This window comes from Leptopilina boulardi, unplaced genomic scaffold (assembly GCF_019393585.1).
Source record: "Leptopilina boulardi isolate dan_hultmark-lab unplaced genomic scaffold, ZJU_Lbou_2.1 LbouV2_285, whole genome shotgun sequence".
Classification (NCBI taxonomy): domain Eukaryota; kingdom Metazoa; phylum Arthropoda; class Insecta; order Hymenoptera; family Figitidae; genus Leptopilina; species Leptopilina boulardi.
This window is the reverse complement of record NW_026137846.1, coordinates 1,572,759-1,599,731: the sequence shown is the minus strand read 5'-3', so window position 1 is coordinate 1,599,731 and position 26,973 is coordinate 1,572,759. Positions and strand designations below refer to the sequence as shown.

The window sequence follows — 26,973 nt, the reverse complement described above, 5'->3', positions numbered from 1 at the left end:
AGCCACGTAGTTTATGGATGGCCCCCAACCATCTAAGTCACTAGTCTTTAACTTTTTTCTAACATAAAATATCTTGCTTTAAGGATCAAGGTAAGGCGCCCTAACCTTAAAAATACGTATTTAATTTTTCTTGCCTTTTCCTGGAAAATGCCAAACAGCTGGAAAGATGAATCCTTTTGCATTTTACACACATATAACAAATCTCGCGCGGAAAGTCTATATAAAACACTGATAATTACTGAAAATATTAAAATTAATTAAAAAAACACTTTTTCAAATTCACAAAATGTAAATACAGCGCAAGCGCATTATTGACTTCAGTAGTCTTGAGCGAAAACCAAAGTTTACCCGGGTGACTCTCCCCATCTGACAGTAGGTAAAATGTTGAACAGAAATTTTAGTACCAAATAGGAGCGCTGATTACCTTTCGGCCCGACTTTTGTCTATTCTCTACTGCATTTGAATGTTATTGTTGTTATTTTAGAATTGTTTTGTAATTTATTATTGTTGAATTAATTAATTAATACGTTTAATAAATTTTCTTTTAATATTTATTTATTTATAAAGAATATTGTTTGTTAAAATTGTTTAACGTAATGGTGAAGTGTGTGGCAGTGGGTTGTGTGTCAGGTTATAAAAGGAAAAAAAATCCTGTCGAAAAAGTCTTTTTCTATTACGTACCTAAGGACGAAAAAACAATTAAAAAGTGGCAAATTGCAATTTTACGTGACGATATCACTTTGAAAGCAGGAGACGCAGTATGCGAAAAACATTTTCGCAAGACTGATTTTATTTTTGAAAGACCGATAACAAGTTCTGACGGAACTGTCATAGGCAAGGTACGTTATTTATTATATTTATAATTATCGATATTATTTAAATAATTTACAAACTTTGTACGTTTATTTTTAATAATTAATTACCAAAAAAAATTTCGAAAAAGGGTAATAATTAATTATGTAAACAGGTACATTCTTTTAAATTTTATAATTTTACATAAAATGTTTACTTTACATTAAAAATATATTTCATTAGTACATCATTCTATACTTTAAAATTAATTTTAAAAATAAATTTGTTATTAAAATAAATTTTTTTAAAATTTATGTTTTCACTATATACATATTTTCGATTCCTAAGCAATTATATTTTAAAAATTTTGTAGACTGTGCTGAAAAAGCCAGAATTAAAAAAAGATGCTTTACCAAGTTTGAACTTAGGACGAAAGGAAAAACCTGAAGCGAAACCAAGGTCATTATTTCTGAAACGTACTCGAGATAGGAATATTGTTGATGAACCGAAAGGCAGTAAAACAATAAAAATTTCTGAAGATAAAATAAGAGAAGAAGTTTCAGAAAAAAGTGCCGTTGATGCGAGTGATGCGACAATTAATGTCGATGAAGACGAAGTGTTGCCTGAGGAGAATAAGACTTTGTTTCAGCAAATAGCTGAAGATGAAAAAAGTGTAGTCCTGCCTTGTGGATGGCTTCGATCAAATATCACTTGTAATCACGAAAATGGAATTAGTTTCGTAAAATTAATCGGAATTAAAGAAAAAAATGGGCAGATTCATTCTGGCTGTCATAAAACAGTTACTCTTGACGAAGATATGAATATTTTCATTTATATTAATGGGAGACACATGGAAAATGTTAATTTTGGTTTTTCAAGTAATAAATTTGAAAGCATAGAAAATTTATCACATGTCCTCGAAACAGTGGATAAATGTCAAATTTGTCAAGGTAGCTTCAATATAGAAAATAATGTCATTAATGCCAGTCTTTTGCAGTCGTTTACGTTTATTGATGGTATCAATATCTTAAGGAATAAATGCTGTCCTATCATACTACAAGAAGGTTTAAAGCTGAAAGGTCGTCACAATCAATGCAATTATTGTAAAAATGTTGGACATGTGTTGAATACTAAAATTATTCGTCGTCAAAGGAACAGGAACTCGAAATATTTTCTTTCAAAAGACTTGAGTCCGAAAAAACGAGCGCAACTTGAAAAAATAAAAAAAATAGTTAAAAATACGGGTCGAGTGAAGGAAAGAGCTCAAGCTACTATTCGACTATTAAAAGCAACAGTAAAAGAATCACAAGAAAAATTAAGTAAAACTTCTGACGATTGCGTGGATAAAATGTTATCTGAAAATTCAAATATTAGCCCGAATGAGCAGTTAGCTATTAAGGAAATTTTAAAAGCATCTAAAGTTAAAAGTGCAAAAGGTCGAAGGTATTCAGATGACTGGATCATTCTCTGCCTCCTACTACACATGCGGTCACCTGTAACGTACAGAATGATTTACGATAATAAAATCTTATCTGTACCCTGCGTCAGAACAATTCGGAGGTACCTTGCTTAAATAATTAAAAATACAATATTAAAATAATTTATATAAATTATATAATTACTATTATGTTTAAAGTATAATTAAATTGGAAACATTAAAAATAATGTTTATAAATTTTGAATTGATTAAAATGTTTTATATGTAAGACGATATATTATATTCACAGGAAAAAATTTATTATACTAATATTTACAGGTATCTTTCTCAAATAGACTGCCCGTGTGGTTTTGATCCCAGATTTTTCGAAATTTTAAAGAGTCATTTCGACGGAAAAACATCGAACCAATTACATGGATTAATTCTTGTAGACGAAATGTCTACCCGGAAAAGCTTGCTTTTGGATCAAAAAACAATGACTTTTAAAGGTATTCAAGATTTTGGGGATATTCAAGATACTCCAAAGGAAGGTGAACCTGAAATGTCTGATCACGGTCTCGTCATAATGTATCAGCCTTTATATGATAATTACTCGCAACCTGTGACAGTGTTTGCTTCGAAAGGACCAACCCGTGGAGACGTCTTAGCAAAATTATTAATTAGAGCCACAATATTTTTAGAAAAAGCAGGCGCAAAAATTCATGGGATTGTTGCTGATGGGGGAAAACCAAATAGGAAGATGTGGTCCGAGATGGGTTGCAGTGGTAAACTGGACCAAGAATTTAAAAATTGGTTTCGACATCCCACAGTAGAACAACGCAAAGTGTTTCTATTCTCGGATGCTCCTCACTTAATAAAGACGATAAGAAATCGTCTAGTAAACTGTGGACAATTGCGAGTAAGAACTTAGCAGAGGGGACAAAATTTGTGTTCTTTTATAAAATTATCGATTTAAATATTGTGTTAAAATATTAATCAATTTCTAATTTTAGGTTTATCCAGATGAAAGTCCAATCATGTGGAGTCATATTAAAATTTTACACGATACAGATAAACTTTTACCTGCCGGAGAAAGAATTTGTCCGAAACTAACAGATGCACACGTAAATATCACGGGCGATAAATATTCTAAAATGCGTGTTTCTCTTGCGGTGCAGGTACGTTTATTCAATAAATTTCATTGTCTTCATATTAAGTACAAATATAAACCTAACTTGTTCATGAAGCTGATGTTAAATAAAATTTTTTAATAATCTTAAAAATGTATAGCATGTCTAATAATTTTACTTTACCTAAAAATTTATAATTTTTTAAAATTTATTCTTGATATAATAATAAAATTGATTATATCGATTATTCCAAGTCAAAAATAAAAAACTATTTTTTACGTTTGAACGACACAATCGTCCTCTTCAGAAACTTAAAAAATAATTAATATTTTCTTTAAAAGAATATAATTAAATTAATACATAGATTAAAATTAAAAATAAATATTATTTTTAATATATTTATTTTCTTAATACAGGTTTTCAGTAAATCCGTTGCTCGTGGTTTACGTTATTATAAAACATTAGGAGACAAATTGAAGGATAGTGAATCTACTGCACAGTTTTGTGAAACTTTTGACCGAATGTTTGATGCACTAAATCGAACAAGTTTCGAAACAGCAATACGACCTAATTGTAATGACATACGTGTATGTACTTTTGCATTAACAAACTAATAAACTATTCATTTAATTTAATTTTGCTATATTTTACTACTTACGATGTTAATAGGTATTGGAAGACTCTCTTATGTGGCTAAATTCGTGGAAGGAAAGAGTTAACCAGGGTTTGATTGCACCTGAAGAATTTCTCACCAATGACGCTGATGTAGGATTACGAATGACTCTACGATCTACTTTAGATTTAATAAAATATTTGATTGAAGAAGAAAAATTAGAAATGGTTTTTACGGGCAGAATTAATCAGGATTCTTTGGAGGTATTTTGGCGCGATACTTTCTAAGTCTGAAGTGAAAAATTAACTGATTTTATTAATTTCACAAAAACTCACGAAGAGGTAGTGATCAATAATTGAAATCGAAAAATTTTTCACTGATCAGATTAAGGAGTTTATACAGAGCGCGCAAGCAGGCGAAAAAAGTGCGGCGTATAATAATAATAATTGTGGTGATGGTGGTGGCAGTGCGGTAGTAGTACTTAATAATTTAATAGTTGCGAATTGTTTATAAATTAATTATAATGTAATTATATTTTATTATTAACATATTTTGAAAATTTATATTGTAACTTTTCAGAGCGCGTGCGATTAATTATTGGCAAATATTTTTGTATTTATAATTTTTAATAAACATTTTTCATGTATTTATTTTGTACAGAGGTTTTTTGGAACAGTACGACTATCAGGAGCTTGTAATGATCACCCAGCGACTCCAACTTTCCTGCAAATTTATAAAATATTATCATTTTATAGTATTTTAAAACCACCTAAAACCGGAAATTGTTCCTTGCCAGAAAATGTTGGTCAACCTTTAATTTCAATGTCAAAATTGAAGGAAATTTACAAATCGGAGAAAAAACCATCTTTTATCGAAAATATTAAAACAAAATTAAATATTGTCATTGAGCAAAACGATAACGATTTTACTGATTTTACGAACGCTTTGGATCACGATTATGACCTTCCCTATGTAACAGAGTGCCTTATTTACTTTGTTACAGGAAGCATTTGTAAAAATTTCATAAAATTTGTGAAATGTGAAACCTGCCGAACTGGATTTTTAGAATCGTCAGAAAAAACATTTATGTCAAATCATCCCATTGCTCAACTCGTAACAAGAGAAAAAGAAGACGAAAATAGCATTAGAATCGAACATCCTAATATCAGGCTTTATAAATTCCTGCAAGTGATTGAGTTTAGTTTTGTTCAAAATTCTAACAAAAGTAATGTTTATGACGTTGTAGTTGATGAAATTCTTCAACAAACTTTTAGTTTTCCATGCGCTGATCACGCTCAAGAAGTCTTAGCATACATAATTCATTACTACTTGCAAAATCGCATGCGGCAATATGCTAAAATTCAGGTGGCAGATCACAAAAAAAAAGCACTGATTTTCGAAAAATAGCGAAGTTTTACTCAACATAAAAGTATAAAAATTGTATCTGATGTATTTTATTATTTGGATTATTTTATTATTATTATTTTATTATCTGTTATGACAATGTTTATCTAATATATAAAAAAAATAAAAATTTTAATTTATTTATAATAAAAATATATAATATTATAATTATAAATTATAACTACAGTAAATATTGAATAAATAATTTATTATTTTGAATTTTTGCACATATACTTTAATACCAGTTTGTGAAATTATTTGCTTCCTTTATAAATTTGTACTTGATGCGAGATATTTTATTTTTATTATTTTATATTTAATTATCCTTTTATTCATAAAGAAAATCTACCACAATTATAGATTAACAAAAAAGAAAAGATGAAATTATTGTTATTTTCATTCACTTATTTAAAAGTCGGCCCGAAAGCACATCCAGCGCCACCATTGCCGCGAAGCGGCGGCGATCAACATTCATCCCACTTTTTCCTGGTGCTAACCATTAGAGAGTCATTTGGGTGCCAAAGTTCGACAATAGAACAACGAAATGGAGTTGAACCAGCGCGCAAAAATTTGAATTTGGAATTTTCAAATTTTTGCCATCAAAAAAAAAGAAAACTTTGTAGTAATAAAATAATGCAACAATAATAATAATAACTACTATTATTAATAACTGTTATTATTATTATTATTATTATTATTATTATTTTCTATTATTTTTATCAGAAAAGAAAGATTTACAAAATAAATTTATAATTTGTTTGTCAAACTTGTTCAATTCTCATTTTTTTTATTTATGTCAGTATTAAAAAAAGAAAAAAATTTCATGAAACCTAAATATTTATTTGGGCATTTTTTTGTCACGCAATTATACGTGGTTTAAAATTTGCCGAACTTTTTCTTGAAAAAAAGTTGTGGAACAAAATAATCACTTTTCGTCAAATCGAAAATTTTTGTGTTTTTCGTTCATCTCACTATAGATAAAAATTTGAAAAAAATTCTTAAATAACACAACAATTGTTTAGTGTGATTCCAAAAATCATATCCTGTTTTTATAAAAATTTCGAGAATTTTTCCTGGCAAAAATAAATAAGTGTTTCAAATTATCATTTTTTTGGTCAAAATCGAAATTTTCCGATATTTCGTTGAATTTTAATTTTTTTCTAATTTTAATAAATCGACAGATGAATGAAAAACGCGAAAAATGTCGTTTTTGACAAATAACGATTATTCTGTTCCGTACATTTTTTTGCATGGAAAAATTCTAAAAGTTTGAATGCAGGTGTAATTGGATGACAAAAATCACGCTAAATAAGTTTTGAGAATGCAGGAATTTCTATTACAATTCATTTTCATTCGCGAAAAAAACGATGAAAACAAAAAATTTTGATTTTGACAAAAAATAGTAATTTTGTTTCCTAAATTTATTTTTGTAAGGAAAAATTTTGTGATTCTTTATAAAAACAGGATTCGTCGGGAGAAATCACACCAAACCATAATGTTGAGTAATCAAGAAATTTTTTTTCCTATTTGTTTCAATCGCAAATTCAACGAAATATCGGAAATTTTCGAAAAAATTGCAAAAAAGGAACTGTCCCCCCCTTAACTTCTACATTTTTATATATGAAGAACTACAATTTAGTACACATGCGTATTTTCACGTGTAGATACAGGAAAAATATAGCGAGTCAGATTGGATTTGATGGCTACGAGCTAGAAAGAAAAGAATTTAGTTTTTTTCAAAAAAATTGCAAAAAATGACCATGTCCCGGGCAGGGAGTCAATTCAATCTTTTTCAATCCTACAATTACCTGATTCTACACAACCAACTGTACAAAAAAAACAGTACACAACATTCTACCCTTCAATGACTGACCCTACAAAAAACGAATTGTTAAAGTAATAAAGATAACAAACCGTAACACGAAAATCCCGATTCTTCAATGACAGATTCTACAAATTATGTTCATGAGTAGATATAGAAATTATAAATCCCTTTTCTTCAATGACGGAATCTAAAAATTTAGTTAATCTTTAAACAGAAAAATTAAAATCCCAATTCTTCAATGACCGATTCTACATTTTTTGTCAACGTGTGAGAATAAAATATTTTAAATACCGATTCTACAAATTCCGATTATACATAAATTGATAATTATAAATCCCTATTCTTCAATGACCGATTCTGTAATTTCTGTTAATGTATAAGAATAATATATTTTAAATACCGATTTTTCAATGCCCGATTCTACAAATTCCGATTATGCATACATTTATTAATTATGAATCCCGATTCTTCAATCACCGACTCTAGAATTTTTATCAATCTATAAGAATAAAATATTTGAAATACCGATTCTATAAATTCCGATTAAACATAATTTGATAATTATAAATCCGGATTCTTCAATGACCGATTCTACAATTTCTGTTGATGTATAAGAATAATATATTTTAAATACCGATTCTTCAATGACCGACTCTACAAAAATCTCATTAAAAAGGAAAATAAAAATCCCAATTCTTCAATGACCGATTCTACAAATTATGTTAATGAGCAGATATAAAAATTTTAAATACCGATTCTGCAATGACCGACTCCACAAATTTTGTTAATCTTTAAAAAGAACAATTAAAATCCCAATTCTTCAATTACCGATTCTGGATTTATAATTATCAATTTATGTATATTCGGAATTTTTGGAATCGGTATTCCAAATATTTTATTCTTATACATTGTTAAAAATTGTACAATCGGTCATTGAAGAATTGGGATTTTAATTTTTCTTTTTAAAGATTAACTAAATTTTTAGAGTCGGTCATTGAAGAATCGGGATTTAAAATTTTTATTTCTACTCATAAACATAATTTGTTTATTCGGTCATTGAAAAATATATACATATATGAAGAACTGCAATTTAGTACACATACGTACACATACGATTGGATTTGATAACTACGAGCTAAAAAGGAAAGAAATCGCTTTTTTCGAAAAAATTGCAAAAAATGACACTGTCTCCCCCTTAATTTCCACATTTTGCTATATGAAGAACTGCAATTTAGTACACATACGTATTTTTGCTTGTAGATTACAGGAAGAATATAGCGAGACCGGCTGGATTTGATAGAAGTCGGCAGGCAGTCACGGTTGAGCTTAGGATAAGTTCGACTGGGTTTTGTGAATATGATATACTTCATGAGTAGAAAGTCAGCAGTCCGGTTGAGCTCACGATAAGTTCGACTAGGCCTTGATGATATGCGATAATTTCTGAATAGGTACTAAGCAGGCAGTCACAGTTGAGCTTGCGATAAGTTCGACTAAGACTTGTGAATATTATATACTTAATGAGTAGAAATTTTTCAGCAGTCACGGTTGAGCTCACGATGAGGTCGACTGGGCATTGCGGATATGCGATAATTCGTGAATATGTACTAAACAGGCATCACGGTTGAGCTTAAGATAAGTTCGACTGGAACTTGGGAATATGATATACTTTATGAGTATATCTTTTGCAGGCAGTCACAGTTGAGCTGACGGTAAGTTCGACTGAGGCTTGCATATATGCGATAATTAGTGAGAAAATATTTAGCCATGTTATTTATTGAGACACGTCATCATACGAAACAATATTTTTGGCAAAAAATTGTAACACAAATTTCACATTGAGTGAAAGTATCAAAAATAAAAGTTATACAAAGTAGATATTTAAATGTGCTTCTTTATTTATTTATATAAAAAAGAGTTTATTATTGTTGGTGTACGGAACCCTTGAATTAGAGCGAGTGTAACTCGCACTTGTCCGATTTTGAAAACTGACATGAATAAAAAAATGAAAATTGAACAAGTTTGACAAACAAATTATAAATTTATTTTCTAAATATTTCTTTTCTGATAAAAATAATAATAGAAATTAATAATAACAGTTATTAATAATAATAGTTATTATTATTGTTTTTATTGTTACATTATTTTATTACTACAAAGTTTTCTTTTTTTTGCTGTCAAAAATTTGAAAATTCCAAATTTTCGCGCGCTGGTTCAATTCCATTCCGCTGTTCTATTGTCGAACTCCGGTCTTCGCTCAAGACTACTGAAGTCAGTAATGCGCTTGCGCTGTATTTATATTTTGTGAATTTGACAATTTTTTTTTAAAATTATTTTTAATATTTTCAGTAATGATCAGTATTTTATGGTCTTTCCGCGTGAGATTTGTTATATTTGTGTAAAATGCAAAAAGTATCATCTTTCTAGCTATTTGGCATTTTCCAGGAAAAGGTAGGAAAAATTAAATACGTATTTTTAAGGTTAGGGCGGCTTACCGTGATCCTTAAAGTCAGCACCAAATTTTCACTCCCCGCACGTCAGCCGTACCGACAATTTCTGACGGTAGTGTACGTTACAAAAATTTCATTATAATCCTTGCTATGAAAAGTATAAAAAATACATATTGCTTATAAAATTTTTATTAAAAATTTTTTTCACAATTAAGTTTATGTAAAAGAGTGGATATTTATTGACTACCAATAAAATTGACAATAATAATTTCCAGCAAACAACATTTAAGTTATTAATTTTTTTAAAAATGATGCAAAATTTTGTTATTAGGTAGGTATAAAAAATTTTTAATTTTGAAAAACGGTTTAAAGTATTTTTTGGTTTGTTGTGAGCTGCAAATTTTCATAATTGCTTTTATTTTTCCAAAAATCTACCAAATTTTTACTAAAGGTTGACGTTGTTTCATTCTATTATTAATGAAGTATCTGTCTGTGAAAGTTTAGTTCCAGGTCCCAATCAGCACATAAGCTTGCAAGACCTTAAAACGATGCGCAGTCGAATTCTATGGGACCTACGGTTGATTTTGTTAAAAGTAGATTTTGTTAAAAACCTATCTTCAAGAAATTCAAGAGCATTATAATGGTGACTCAAAATTATGGATGCATCTTTTTTTGTGCATCTAAAATAATCAAATGCAATTCTGCAGATAATCCCTTTCCAAGTAATGGAATTAATGATACGAGCATCTGATACAAGAAGAAAGTATGTATGAGACACAGGCGTGGTTCATTTGTTAAAGCTGTATGCTAGGCTAACCAAATATAATATAATGTGAAGTTATATTGATCTGTGTGTGTTTTGATATTTTAATGATTGATTTATCAATAATTGAGGAACAAGTTTTCAAAACCTGATAAATCCATATTTTTTTATTTCGAGAAATTCAAACAACTGACTTTCCACACATAACCACCAGAGTTAATTTTAAAATAAAAAATTTATAATAATTTATTTCTATAACAATGTTTTTATATTCAATACGTTATATTTCTAATTGAACTTTGTCATAATTGAGTGATTTACAGGTTTTGGTAATTTTTTCTAATATAAAACATACAAATTGTAAATCATCTTGGTTATGTCAATAAGTTTTTGAATTAAAAATTTGTAATTAATCAATTTTTTTCCATAAATTTAACAGTGACAGATCGATTTGTGAGGTCCTTAAAATATTAAATTTATGGTTGTCTCCATTTTTTTCCAAAATGGATTTATCAAGTTTTAAAAATTTGCTCCTCAATTATATAAGAATAATAAAATAAATAGAAAATACGAGGCAAGTTATAAGACAAAAATTATATAATTTATTTCCCCTTTATTAAGTGACTTTTTACGCATTGTCAAAAAGTTATTCTGAATCCGACACAGAATTTTTAGTATATATAGATGTAGGGGAAAAGTGCCGGTTGTGGGCACCCCAATGTAATTTTTAACAGCAAGTAGATATTGCTGATCTAAATACGACAAACTTGTATATTGACAGTACACTGTTTTTGTGTTAACACCAAAGCGATACGCACATTTTCATAGAAGCAGTGAGCATAATGAAAATACCTTAAAAAATTGAAGACAAATGTTATTTTCTACTTTTTTTCCAAGTGTGTTAAATAGGTGTGAATTATTTCAAAAACGTGAATGCAATTTTTTTGTGCAGTTTTTACATTATATTTTGTGATTCAATTTCGGATTCGACCAAAATATCAGCACTACAGAAAATGTTGGATTCTCCAAGGGTGCCCACAACCGGGTACAACTTTTTTCCACTAAAAATGGTCACTTCACTAAATTTTTAATAAAATCTTCCTAGTTGAAGGAATCAATTTAGTTCCTTTTTTAACAGTTACCTAAGACCTCTAGATTGACACTGATACGCACAAATCACATAATATACATTTAGTCAAAAGTTATGAGCCATAAACAAAAGGGTGCCCACAATCGGTACTCTTCCCCTATATATTCTGTTATAATTAGTAAATTTAGTGTTTTTAATTAAAGAATGCCATTTTCATCGATATTATAGGAAGGAGAGCAGCTGGGATTTTCAGCAAAATTGCATATGACTATTTTAGATGTACTTGAAAAGATATAACCACAAATTTTGGATAACCACTTTAATAACTTTTGAATTTGTTAAGGAGAAGAGTGTTTACCTCCTAGCTGTAATGCTTAGATATATTCAAAAATAAGTCGTATCTCAAAAAACAAAATTAAATATTACAGTTGCATGGCAAGCTTGCAAACTTTGCAAGGTAAGCTTACTGCAAATATGTTGCAAGCTTATGTGCTAATTGGGAAATCATGAGGTCCTTGAATCCTAACTTTTTCTTAAAAGGGTGAAGTTCCAAAAATGTCACCAAGATATCTTTAGGATGATTTTAGAACTTTCCAAAGTGTCCTAGGACATTGCGTCAATGTTCCAAAGACATAAAAAAACGACTTAAAGAGGCCCAAATTATATTCTATATGTGCCCCAAAACAGTCTTAAAAATGTCCTGAAATTGTCTCCAAAATGTCTTAATTATGTCTTCAAAAAGTCCCCAGAATGTCCTCAAAATAACCCCGAAATGTCAAAAAATGTCTTAAGAATGTCCTGAAATTGTCCTCAAAATGTATTAAATACGTCTTCAGAAGGTCCCCAAAATATCCTAAAAATATCCCCGAGATGTCAAAAAATGTTTCTAAAATGTTCCAACCATATCCTGAGAATGTCTCAAATATCTCCTGAGAATGTACCAAAAATATGCTGAAAATGTAAGGAATGTACTAAAAAGTTTCAAAATATTTGATAACAGAAATGAATATTACATTGAAATTATGTATACTTCATAGTCTAAAGAACGCGTAATGTAAAGGTTATTAAAGTCTTAAACACCGGACGACCCACAACACTGAAGTGCTCTTGAAGATCCAAATAGACAAAAAAAGTGTATCGCAATTACTGCTCATATATATTGATCCTTATGGGCTAATTCGCCGAAAAAAGAATTATGTTCTGAGAGTATACTAAAAATGTCCAACTAACTTCTTTGTAATATCCTCAACATGCCTAAAAAATGTACTAAAAAGAATCAAATTTTTTCCATAATTTTCAAAAATATCCATAATATTTCTTAAGGATATTTTTATAACTGCTCTAGGCCAAGCATAGAACTTGTTTAGGATGTCTTTATTTTATTCTTTTTGACATCTATAGGATGCCTTTTTAGGGACATTTTTGGGATGTCTTAAGGATATCTTTAGAACGACTTTTTAACAATGTCCCAAGAACGTTGCGAGAAGGATGTCCTTGAGATATCCAGTGGATGGCCCTGCTCATTGGGAGGTGATAACCGTTTATTTTCCGTGAGTGAAACTCAGGCCTACCGCAATGTGTGCCTCACGCGAGGTCCTTTCATAGGCCCGAGCCGGTAAAGTAGGGGTATAATACTTCTTCTCACTGGAGTGGAACGGCTACTAAAGAAAACTTGTAATAGTCCTAGGCACGAAGTAGTATAAGGAGATCCAACGTTGTACATATGAGTGGTTCCGCGTTGTGGGTTTGCTTTAGATCTGAAAAAGGCACTAAGCGATGACAGCGCCACTGCGGGAAAATGGAGAAACAATAATAAACATAGCCGGAATGGCTTTTAGCAAAATTAAAAATAAATTATTTAATAAAAGAAATAAATTAAAAAATAAATAAAATTGTTCAAAAATAAATTAATAACATATGAATATTAACATAAATAATATGATGCGAAAGTAAATTAATAACGTACGTGATTCATAAGGAGAAAAATAAAACAATCTTTTTAAAGAAGCACTGAAGTGATAGTTTCATTATTAAAATAAATAAAATTTTTAAATATTTAACACAAGTTAATACTTTTTTGCGATTTAACATTCTGAAAGTAAAATGTAATTTAAAATTATAAAATACTTTATACGAAAGAACTCGTGCATCTAGTTGCTTATTTTATAAACATTTTTTTGCTTCTTTCATCGATGGTAGTCGATTTCCTTTTACGGCTCTTTCTTTTCGCAATTTTTGTTTCATCATCACAGCAATTTATCTCCATTTCATCGTTTGAATTGCTTTCTATCACATTTGTTAATTTTGCGGCCTTGCGCTTCTCTTTGGTTTGTTTCGTTTCTTTACTATGTATATCATTGCTTCGTTTGCATAAGAAAAACATCCGTGTCGTTAGATAAAATATAACAACTTGCTTGGTAACGGCTTCTTGATGCTTTTCACAGCCAACAAAAGGTATCGGAGTCAATTCTTCTAATTTCAGAGTAATAGCAAAAAGAGTATCCACATTTATTTCATCTTTTGAAATTGTTTCCATAGTGGCATACTCCAGTACAGAAATTAAATAAAATAATTTAACTGATGGATGCTTTAGAAATCCTCTCGTTTTTAGAAGAATTAGTTTGTGACGTTCTGGTGTTTCTTCACTTGGTGACGATACCAAATTTGCTGAACAATCGTTACATATCACAGGTTTTTTATTTTCAGAAAACATGGCGAACCGAGAAGCTTTTCTGCAAACATAACCAGCAATATAGCTCAAAACATATTCAGACAAATCAGATTGTGAATATCGATGATCCACCAAGGCAAGTATGTCCCCACTAAGAACTTCTGATCCAGATCCTCTGTCTAGAATACTGTCAACAATTGCTTCCCACTGTTCCTTTCGCTCATCTTCATTATCCAAATCCTTCAGGCTAAACAAAACTTCGAACATCTCTTCACCAGTAACGTTACATCCCTTAGGTGGTTTAATCAACGAATAAGTTGATACCAATTTATATACTTGAATGAAAAGGGAACAGTCTGGATGGTCATTTGACCCACAGCAATCACGCATCATCCCGAAAAATCGCTATAAGAAAAAAGCTAAATAATTATGACATATTATATGTACTTACTCCTAGATAGTACGTATGCTTGTCTGACAAACTTACAATGCAATGGCCGTGTTTTTGGCATAATAGAAAGGAAAAAAAGTTACTTCGAGACTGTCTTGATTTAAACGCGCGGTCATGAGGTATTTGAAATTACACTTCGTAATGAGAAATTCACATATTTCCAACGATGCTTTGAGGGAAATTTTCAATCCATAAGAACAATTGTCCGAAAGACATTCATAATTTTTTTCTTTTGCTACAGTTTTCCATTCTTCTAAATATTTCAAGAAATCTTCTATAATCTGGGAAATTATGTTTAATATTATACAAAAAGTCATATTTCAATATTAACATTATTTAAAAAAAAATACCTTCCAGGATTCGTTATCAGTTGTCATAGCGCTAAAAGCTGTTCTACTATTCATGGCTCTAATGAGCTTTGTTATTCTTTCACAAAACTTTATAGTACCCTCGCAATCCTCGAGGTCTTCATGCCTATTTTCGCAAATAATCAGAGCCTCATAAATATGAAAAAACTGAAATGCATTATTCTTGTTTAATATTTTCATGTATAATGTTTGATACTATTTTTTAATTAATCAAAAAAAGAGAATCTACTTATAAATGTGTAGATAATTTGTAATATACGTATATGAAATAGAAAAACCGCCACCATTATAAAATATTTCCGCGAACATCATACAGTATACTTTCTTTAAAGTTTTAGTTCATACACAATTCGAAAAAAAAAAAAATTAAAAAAAAATTTTTGAATGAAAATGTCACGTAGAATGCCCTATATATTTACCGAATTATTTTGTTTTTAAGTCCAACCTTCTTTCCATTGTAAAAATATTAATACTCACTTGAAATGCTAATGCAACATTCATCTTTTGATAATATTTTGGCTGAATGTGATCTTTTGTTAATTTGTAATTAATTTTTAAATCATAGGTTTCTTCACCTAGTAATTGTAAAAGAGCAAACCAATGCTTTAAACTGATCGATCCATCAGGGCTCTAGAATGAATATACAAAAAATTAAATTTTATTTAACAAGTAAAAGTTTATTATCTAAATTTTTTTATAAAAACACAAGAACAACAATACTGGAATTAATATAGCATGCTTACAAAAATTATTTGGTACTTGGCAAATTTTACTACAAAGTTTCTTAGAGCCTTTATTAAGTGCGGGAAGTCTGATAAAAACCAGAGTCGTCGTTGGTCATTGCAAGGATGGCATGCGCTAACAGTATCTTCTGTCACTCCAAACTGACGCCACATATTTCTGTTCCATGATGCCCCATCGGTCACTACAGCATCTATGAAAAGACCAGACTGTTCTGACAGTAGAATACCTTCTAAAATGATTTTGTGAAGAACTGTTCCACTTGCACTTCCCGTACTAAGAAAGCATGCCAATGTTTGGACCCAACGACCTTTAAACGGCTGAAACATCAGCACCAGAGCATGGTCCCCTTTTTTATTTTTTTGTTTTTCAGGGGTATAATTTCCCAAATTCGTGAAGCCTTCGACTTTTAAATTCCTACGATTGAAAGATATTCCTTTCGAAAGCTTCATTTCGTGAACTAAAAGTACTCCTGAAAAAGATAAGTTACAATATTGCAATGAATTAGTTGAAAAGCAGCTAAAATAAGTGATGTAAACGTTATACATGGGCAAAATTCTTGAACTGTCTGGGAAAAAATTTAGTAAAGATCTTCATTTTTTAATTTTTGATTAGGGCAGTTCATGAATAATGCCCCATATATATTTTTACAAATACACACCGCGTCGATCACCTGGAGACATTTGAATGAATTTTTCCCTCAAACACTTGAACACGTAAGAATGAAACCCAAACGAAGTTTTTATACGAGCCATGTACTTGGATAAAGTTGAAATACTTGGCAGGGTTAAAATATTGCGTCGGCGAAGATGTTCGTAACATTTCTTACTTTTAATTCGTAAAAGTAAACATTCGTACATCCATTGTGTTGTGTATCTTATATTTTTCTTATTTGACAGTTTCGATGCTTGAAAGCATGCTCTTACCGCAGCTTGTTGGTTTTCAGGCAATTTTGAAATAGCGTCTTCAATTATGTTTTCTTTTCCTTGTGAACATAACTGCCTTAGATGTTCACAATTTTCTCGTAACTTTTTAATCTGTTGACACAGTAACATTATATAAGATCTATTTCTTCTTAAAAATATGAATTACAAATAAAAAAATATAATTTTCTCTTACCTCTCTTTTTAATATTCTATTTTTACGTCTCACAGCCTTATATCGATTATGCAGTTTATTTTTCTGTTTCTTTAATTTCTCAACTTTGGTGGTTTGATTTTGTCTCTTTTTTACTTTAATAAGGTTTTTTTGTACAATTATTGCAAAATTTTTTCTGTCGTCCCGTTGTACTTTTTCCTTTAGGGAGAACGAAACCTTCACAATCTTCAGATCTAGTTGAAATAAGAAACAATTTATTTATTAAGAAACATGTTTATTATCTTACTTATATGCAGGGCTGCAACAATTTAAATCAACTTGATTTAAATCAGTAGAAATTAATCAGTAGAAATTATGGGATGAAAGTTTTTTTAATCATAATTTTATCTGCCCTGCTGATATGAGACCATTTTTTACACAATTACCTGCTATCATCAGTTGATTCGCATAGCAGCCATTGTGAAACAGAATTGAGCAAATGGCAAACGTCAGAGCCGTTTTTCACTTCTGGATACAACTTTTAATTTACCTTCACTCCTCCTATTAATATCTAAATTGAAAAAAGTTAAATAATGTATAATAACAATTAATTACATGAGGCATTTCATATGAAAAGGAACGGTCATGACTTGGATTTTCCTGCAAATTTGTAAAAATGTTGTCTTTCGGGTGCTTGTTTTATGCGGATTTTGATAAGCTTTGAAGAAATACATATAAAATTTTTCTAACTTTATTTTTTTTTAAAATACTTCATTTTCTATTAATTTTTATTAATTAACAAATTAATATCTCAGAAACAAAAAAATAAGCCACCTCAAAAATTTTACTATCGATTCATTGTGTCTTCAACAATATTCATGATTTTTTTCACGCTTGAAAAATAGGGAGAACAGGTTTAAAAGTTGATAACAAATTTTATTTTTTCAATAAATTAATGAAAAATCCAAGTCATGACCGTTTCTTTTCATATGAATTGCCTCACATGACTTATAAGGGCACATATTTATATACTTCAGAATTATATTAACTTACTGAACAAAATATATTACCTCTGTTGTCATGTCATTTTTTAAAATAATTCTTTTTGACCTCCACTTTTCATCATTTAACCAGCAGAACCAGTGAACAAATTTTTCATCAGCACACTTTTGCAGAAACCAGTGGCTTGACGGTAATGGAAATTGTTCACAATTTTTTAAAACGTTATTAAAATTTGCAAGATTTAAAAATCTTTCAAAGTTCACAGTAACTTCATTCTCGGGGTGAATGACTTTTTTCTCAACTATCGTTGGAAAAATTGAAGGTACAGCATTTTTTTTAAACCTTTTTTGCACACTGGTATCGTATGCACAACACCATTACTTAAAAGAGTAGTAAAATTGTCTATCAAGTCATCTTTTTTAAAATGTTTCTCGCACACTATACTAGATTTCTTTAAATTTTTTTTTTTTTGTAGGAATGACCTTCGACCAACTGCATAATCTTTCATCCTTATAAAATAATTAAAAAAAAGAAACTAAATATAAATGTAAATAAAAAATAAATTTCAATGAAAATAAATAAAATGAATATATAAATAAAATGAATCCATTTTTAATTATCGTTACTATAAAAAAATTCTTAGTGTTTCAAGTGTTTTCAGTACAAAAAATATAAGTGAAACAAATAAGAAAAAATATATACAATCAATAAATGAAATTTACTAAAAGGATATCTAAAAAAAATAATTCACGTAAAAATATGACATTCTTTAAATTAATGACAATAAATTAAAAAATTAATAAACTAGTAAAATTACATAAACTCGATTTCAGCCTATTTCAAAATTATCGCAATTTAATTAAAGTTCATTGACAGTCATTATTGAACTCTTTAAATAAGTATAATATGAGATTAGGAGACGAGTATTTAGATAAGGATATAGAAAACAACATTGAAGGTGAATAAGGCATCTATATGAGAATTATTAGATTTGACTTAGCTTTATGGAATATAATACATCGAATCGAATATTGTATTGTTTATATCACGAATTTCAGTTTCTTGTTATATCCATTTCTCCTTATATAAGTGCGTGCAATATTTCAAAAATAAATTTCAAATTTGTATTATTATTTATTATTATTACGGCTAAATTATTAATTAATTATTATAAATAATTAACTTTTAAACTAATAGATATGCTTAAAAAAATTGTATTATAAACAAAAAACTTACTGTACACACACGAAAAAAACTTGTATTTTCGCTATTTCCTCTGGCATATGAACAACCGTCAACAATACACAGTGATGGTATTGAAACAAATTTTCATTTAGAAAATAATCAGCCACACTTTTCACAACTTTTTTCAAAAATTAATCACAAGGGAACAGTGGGATGACAAATGAGCTTTGCCGCCAAAGTGATTTATTTTTGTAGTTCTTCAGTTTCACTCACGCGCGCTGTCATCGCTTAGTGCCTTTTTCAGCTCTAAAGCTAATCTAAAAGGTGGGGATCACTTTTACTGAAAATTCCCACTACCGTTGGATCTCCTTATACTACTTCGTGGTCCTAGGTTATACGTATATAAAAAAATACTTCCTTTTATTTAGCTTTTTGTATTTGATAACATTGTCATTAATATTGTCATAGATGTTGATTTTGTTTATATATACTGATCTTTATTTCATAAAAATAATAATGTTCTATTGAGAAATTTCTCAATGATTACAAATAAAATAATAAAAAATCGAGCTTTCGCCTCTCTAAGAAAGGCTTTTTCAAGATAACGGTTTTAAAACTGTAACATAACAAGTTAAAAAGTTATAAAGATTACGTCGGAATAAGTCAAATTATCAATATTGCAGACGATTCTAACCTATACGTACCATGTGAGCATTTACACTTTGTTCCTTTCGGAAACTTAAAGGCATATCAATTTATATTTTTTCATAAAGTAAGAGTAAAAAATTGTATTTGTGTTTAAGCATTAATATTTTTGGATAGAGAACTTGGTATTTGTGAAAAACAATTGTTTTTGCAAGAACACACATCTCCAAGTCTCTTAATGACATGTGTAAATACATATTATATAATTCATATCACTAGTTGGTCGATGTATTATAACCTACGTCTCGTTCACAGCAATATTTCGTCGCACATGTCATTAACTCGGCATCACATCACCCGGCAACAATAAGTTGTTCAAGATAAATTTTGAAAAAGATAAAAAGTTTAAATAATGGATATAAATATTTTTTATTATTATTCTTAATTTGAAATTTTTAAATTTGAAGTATATTGAAAATTAATAATTTTTAATTGTTTCATGAATTAATAAGATTATGATAAATGTCACTTAGGCCATTAATGTTCGATCTAGTATTAACAGACTTTCTTGATTTGACTATGAAATACATTTCTTTAAATAATCTCTTTCATAGATTCTCTTCAGTACATAATATTCTAGCATTATCAAACTTGAACAAGTGATCGGAACCGTGTGAGTGATTTACAAGACTGGATATTCTTTTGTCATTCTTGCAATCACGTTTGTGTTCATTCATTCTATTTTTAAGATATCTATTCGTTTGGCCAATATAAACGCATCCACAACTGCATGGAATGCTATATACAACATTAATCCTCAATTCATGAGGGGTTAAGTCTTTGTTCTTTGAAAAACATTTAAAGGGATCTTTATAATAATAGAACATTATTCTTACATCAAATTCCTTAAAGGTTTCGTTCAAAAATACATGTAACTCATCCACATATGGCAATGTTATAATTTTCTCGATTTTAAACTTTTTATTGTTTTGTGGTAAATTTACAATTTCCTCGATATCAAAATTGTTATTGTTTTGGCTAATCTGTGTATGGGGTTTAAAATTCTTTTCTATTTTATCAACTATAATCCTAATGTATTTACTAAGGAACCATGATGGGAAATTATTATCTTTCAGAACATCAAAAATAATTTGTAAATTATCCACGATATATTCAGTTTCAGATAATCTTACAGCTCTATCCACCAAACTATTAACTATTGAAATTTTATCTTTAACGTGCATACATGATCGGAAATCCCTATATCTACCTGAAAAAGTTTCTTTTCTGAACCAATTCGTTTTGATTTTATTGTTTTCCCTTTTTAATAAAACATCCAAAAATGCAATGCAAAAATCTTTTTCTATTTCAATGGTAAATTGAAGTTTCTTATGATATTTGTTAAAATTAACAAGTAATTCATCTATTTTATCAACCGGTACACAGATTATAATGTCATCGACATATCTAAAATAAAACAAAAATGGAAATCGAAATATTGCTGTGAACGAGACGTAGGTTATAATACATCGACCAACTAGTGATATGAATTATATAATATGTATTTACACATGTCATTAAGAGACTTGGAGATGTGTGTTCTTGCAAAAACAATTGTTTTTCACAAATACCAAGTTCTCTATCCAAAAATATTAATGCTTAAACACAAATACAATTTTTTACCCTTACTTTATGAAAAAACATAAATTGATATGCCTTTAAGTTTCCGAAAGGAACAAAGTGTAAATGCTCACATGGTACGTATAGGTTAGAATCGTCTGCAATATTGATAATTTGACTTATTCCGACGTAATCTTTATAACTTTTTAACTTGTTATGTTACAGTTTTAAAACCGTTATCTTGAAAAGGCCTTTCTTAGAGAGGCGAAAGCTCGATTTTTTATTATTTTATTTGTAATCATTGAGAAATTTCTCAATAGAACATTATTATTTTTATGAAATAAAGATCAGTATATATAAACAAAATCAACATCTATGACAATAATTGGACTCTGATCAACAATAATAACACCTTATAAAAAAATTGTCATTAATATCCTAGGATATTATGATTTTGAGGATAAAATATGATAGTGGATAACATTGGTATTAAATATTTATTTTGATATTGGAAAAAAATATGGATTGTTTGATTTTACCCTGTTGAAAATTCCTATGTGAGAACACATATGGGATCCCATCCAGGATCTCTTGTGAGTTCTTATGTGGGTTCCCATACAGGTTCACACATAAGATCCTGTATGAAAACGTTCCTGGGATGAACTTGCGTGAGATCAAGCGCACGATCTTATGTCTCTGTAAAAGCAATAACACAGGATCCCATGAGGTTTCCTGTGTAGGTTCCTATATGAACAACACGATAAATAGGAACACACATGGGATCTTATCCGAGATCTTGTATGAGTTCTTACATAGGTTCTCACATATAAGAAGATTAATAGGATACTCTCTTCGACACCGGAAGTCCGATAAGTTTGATAAAAAATAGTTTTGTGCCTAGTGTTGCCATAAAAGTTGTAGAATCGACGCAAAATTATGTAGGGATTAATAATAGCGGATTAAATATCATCGGTATGGTAAGTTGTAACATAACTTTGAATGAATCACGTAAGAAAAATTTGTCATTAATGGTAGTTCCTGATTCAACAATGAAATCTTCTGTAGTTTTGGGACGGGATATTTTAAATGAATTTGGTTTTAAATTAACATCAAATAGAAAAATTGATATGGATAATTGTGCGAATGATAATAATTGTTGTGATGATGATTTATTTCAGGAAATAAACAATATTATGTTAATTAATGTTGAAAATAGTGAAGCTGATAAAATCTTAGAATCACTTCGAATTAATCCGAAAATAGATTATGAATTATTACGGAAAGTTCAAGATTTATTTACTGAGTATTATTTACTCGCAGAAAGTCCCGAATCTCCTAATATCGAAGTAGAATTAAAATTACAGCTTACGGATGATAAACCTTTTAATTTTAATCCTAGGAGATTATCTTTTGATGAAAAAATTAAGTTGGAGAAAATCATTGAAATTTTAATAAAGAAAAATATAATTCGTCCGAGTGATTCTCCGTATGCTTCGCCAATTGTATTGGTGAAAAAGAAAAATGGCGAGTTACGATTATGCATCGATTACCGATGGCTAAATAAATTAATTGTTCGCGTTAATTATCTTCTTCCTCTAATAGAGGATCAAATTGATAAATTAAGAGGGAAAAAATATTTTTCATTGTTAGATCTGCGAGATGGATTTCATCATATCAAAATGGCCGAAGAATCGATCAAGTATACAGCTTTTGAAACTCCGTTAGGTTAATTTGAATATATGTAAAAATGCCTTTTGGATTGAAAACTGCACCACCCAAGTTTCAGCGTTTCGTCAATGCAGTTTTAAATGAATTAATTAAATCCGGTGATGTATTGGCATATTTAGATGATTTTTTAATTGCAAGTGATTCAATCGAACAACACTTTGAGGTTTTGAAACAAGTGTTTAAATTGCTTATCGCCAATAAATTGGAAGTAAGACTTGACAAATGTTTGTCTTTTGAAACCGAGATTGAGTATTTAGGTTATTTCGTAACCGAAAAAGGAATACGCCCCACTAATAGGGGTGTAGAGGTTGTGCTAAATTATCCCTCACCTAAGAATGTTCGAGAACTGCAGGGTTTTCTTGGAATGTGTTCTCACATTCGAAAATTCATGCAGGGATACTCTCTTTTTGCGGGACCTTTATACAATCTTATTAAAAAGGGTGCTGTATTCAATTTTGGCGAAAAGGAATTTGAGATATTCGAGTCTTTAAAATAAAAATAGGCAGAATCACCAGTATTATGCATTTTTGATCCGCGTAGAGAAACGGAACTGCATTGCATTTTGGGTTTGGAGCAGTATTGCTCCAGAAGCAGGAGGATTCCAAATTTCATCCGGTATTTTATTTTTCTAAGCGCACAACCGAAATAGAGAGTAAATATCATATTTTCTAGCTCGAGACTCTTGTAATAATTTATGCCTTACGTCGGTTTGGAATTTACTTGCAAGGTTTACATTTTAAGATAGTTACAGATTGCAACTCTCTTAAACTGACTTTAGATAAAAAGGAAATAAATCCACGAATAGTTCGTTGGTCTCTCGAGTTGGAAGACTATGATAAAGTTATAGAACATAGATCAGCCGAAAGAATGAGGCATGTTGACGCCCTCAGTCGCGTAAATACCGTTATGATTGTCGAAGAAAACTGTCTGGAAGCAAATTTAATTGTTAATTAAAATCGTGATTCTAAAATAGTAGACATTCGCAAAAAACTTGAAGTTGCCGAAGATTGTTTTTTCGAAATGAGAAATGGTATTGTTTATAGAAAAAGAAATGATAAAATATTGTTCTACGTGCCAGATAAAATGGAAAGTAATATTATGAGGAAATATCACGATGAATTAGGGCACTTAGGACGAGAGAAAGCTTGCGAGGCAATTTTATGGAATTACTGGTTCCCTAATCTGAATGAAAAAGTAAAATTGTACATATCAAATTGCTTAAAGTGCATCGCGTTTTCTCCGTTCACTGGGAAGCAAGAAGGCTATCTTCATCCGATTCCTAAAGGTGATGAACCTTTTTTGGTATATCATATTGATCATTTGGGTCCGACAGACAAGAAATATGCGACGAAACATGTGTTATTGGTTGTCGACGGTTTTACAAAATTCACGAAATTATACGATGTTAAATCAACAGATTCAAAAGAAACAATAAATTGTTAAATTGAGCATTTTAAAAATTATAGTCGTCCAAAGGTTATTATTTCCGATAGGGGCACTTGTTTTACGTCAGACGAGTTTGACAGGTTCATAGTTGAAAATAATGTCTCACACGTAAAGGTAGCTACGGCATTACCAAAAGCAAATGGCCAAGTCGAACGCGTCAACCGAACTTTGACTCCAATGTTAGCGAAATTAAACGATGCGACGACCGGTAAATTTTGGTATAAATTGTTAGCACAGGCAGAGTTTGCTTTGAATAATACAGTCCATAAAAGTACGGGCGAAACGGCCAGTAAATTACTTTTTGGAGTGAATCAAAGAGGTGAGAATGTGGATGTGTTAGGAACAATGTCAAACGAATGTGCAAGATCGCGATTTAAAAGAATTGAGACAACAAGCGAAAAATAAAATAGAAAAACTCCAAAAGTATTACAAGGAACAATTCCATGCAAAAAGAAAAGATGCATTGAAATATGAGATTGGAGATTACGTAGTTGTGAGAAATTTTGACTCGACCCCCGGGGTTTCTAGGAAAATGATTCCCAGGTGGAAAGGACCTTATATAGTCGATAGAGTTCTCAGAAATGATCGGTATATTATCAAGAACGTTGAAAACTTTCAAGTTTCTCAAAAACCGTATGTTGGCACCTGGAAAGCATGCAACTTAAAACCCTGGTGTATCGATTAATTTTAATTACTTTAATTTGACAGATTAAAAAAAAACAGAAAAGGGAATTTTTTAATTATTTAATAGACTGATTAAAAAAAATATATACATATATGATCTATTTATTGATCAAGATGGCGGATTAATTTTTGAAAATTCAATAAATTCAACTGAATTCAGTTGAATGGTGTTACTCGGGGGTTTTCGGGGTCGCTGATTACAAATCTGATGTCAGAATTAAAAAAATTCAAAATGGCGGACCTAATAGGGCGTAAGATTAATAAAAAAAACCATTAGAAATGTTTAAAACTTGTTATTCTGGAGTTTTTTAAGTTGTAGATCACGAATTTGTCAGCAGAGATTAAAGAAGAAAAATATTAATAATAAAAATCGCTGAATACGAATCAAAGGTCAGAATTCAAAATGGCGGATCCAATATGGCAGAAGATTTTTTTCAAATCGATTAAATAAACTGAATATTGCTACTCAATGGTTTTTGGGGTCGATGAATATGAATCAAAGGTCAGAAATAAAAAATTCAAAATGGTGTATCCAATATGGCGGAAACTTTTTTCAAAAAATGACTAAAAAAATGAATATTCTTTCTCGTAGGTTGGGGATCGCCAACTTCGAATTTTAACGGACTTTCTTAAAAATATGGTTTTCTGATGCGGTCGGGTATATACGCTGGTTATTAAAAATTTATAATAAAAATTCACAATGGTAAAATCTTAAAGAGCATTAAGCCCTCTTTAATTTCTGACCTAGAAAAAAAAATTTCGAGAGTATTAAATTCTTTAAATCGTGACTTCTTGATCATGCTTTTTTAGGTAGGATTGATTATTCAAGATATTAAATCAATTTTATGAGGCTATGTTGCAAAAGGCTTGTAGCAAAATCCTTCTTCAGTATTTCGAAAAAAATTGAAAATGGTCAAGATTTCTATTGTCAGCAGAATTTTGTACAAAACTTTGCATTTCTTACCACTGTGCGCCTGCGCGATTCTCACGTGATAGCTTGAGCCAATCAGCCCCCTAATCGACGCCATCATGCAGTTGCCCCCTCCACACGGAGCTACAGAGGACGGACAGAACATCAAACTATTTACTATTACTATCTCACTACGACTACGGTTGTGCAGTTATCACCATACTAGAAAATACTTTTTCTCAACGTTAATAAATACAGTCTAGATCCGATATACTTACAGTAGAATCTACTTAATTCCTTTTCATTCATTTATTTTTCCTTATATCTTTATTTCATTTTCGTCTTCTCTTTTAATAAATTTTTTTCTACATTCTAAAGAATTTTAAAAACTTTTGCAGAGTCTAAAATTTTTAAATTAATTTCAATCAGTCCTTTTTAGGACTTTTATTTTGATAAATAGCATTAAAACCAATTTTAATCAGTCCTTTTCAGGACTTTACTTTTGCCAAATACCATTAAAACTAATTTCAATCAGTCCATTTCAGGACTTTTATTTTGATAAATAGCATTCAAACCAATTTTAATCTGTCCTTTTCAGGACTTTACTTTTGCCAAATAACATTAAAACTAATTTCAATCAGTCCTTTTCAGGACTTTTATTTTGATAAATAGCATTAAAACCAATTTCAATCTGTCCTTTTCAGGACTTTTATCTTGATAAATAGCATTAAAACTAATTTCAATCAGTCCTTTTCAGGGCTTTTATTTTGATAAATAGCATTAAAACCAATTTCAATCATTCCTTTTTAGGACTTTTATTTTGAGAAATAGCATTAAAACCAATTTTAATCAGTCCTTTTCAGGACTTTTCTTTTGATAAATATAGTATTAAGCCAAAGTCCTTAGCCATTTTTTGAAAAAATCTTCCGCCATATAGGATCCGATATTTTAAAATTATTTAATT

At 29.9% G+C, this 26,973-nt stretch overlaps 2 protein-coding genes across 13 annotated transcripts in view; both read right to left on the bottom strand.

Annotated features, from left to right (window-relative positions):
• The window catches only part of LOC127282162 (liprin-alpha-1), a 648,576-nt gene that overhangs the window by 99,824 nt on the left and 521,779 nt on the right, over positions 1 to 26,973 (bottom strand). The gene's annotated exons all lie outside the window — the stretch shown is intronic.
• On the bottom strand, positions 13,672 to 15,586 carry LOC127282175 (uncharacterized). Its single transcript, XM_051306291.1, has 4 exons — positions 15,449 to 15,586; positions 14,954 to 15,118; positions 14,640 to 14,884; positions 13,672 to 14,557 (listed from the first exon to the last, which is right to left on the bottom strand). The coding sequence occupies exons 1-4, from the start codon at positions 15,470 to 15,472 to the stop codon at positions 14,542 to 14,544; spliced, it is 450 nt and encodes a 149-aa protein (XP_051162248.1). The 5' UTR covers positions 15,473 to 15,586; the 3' UTR covers positions 13,672 to 14,541.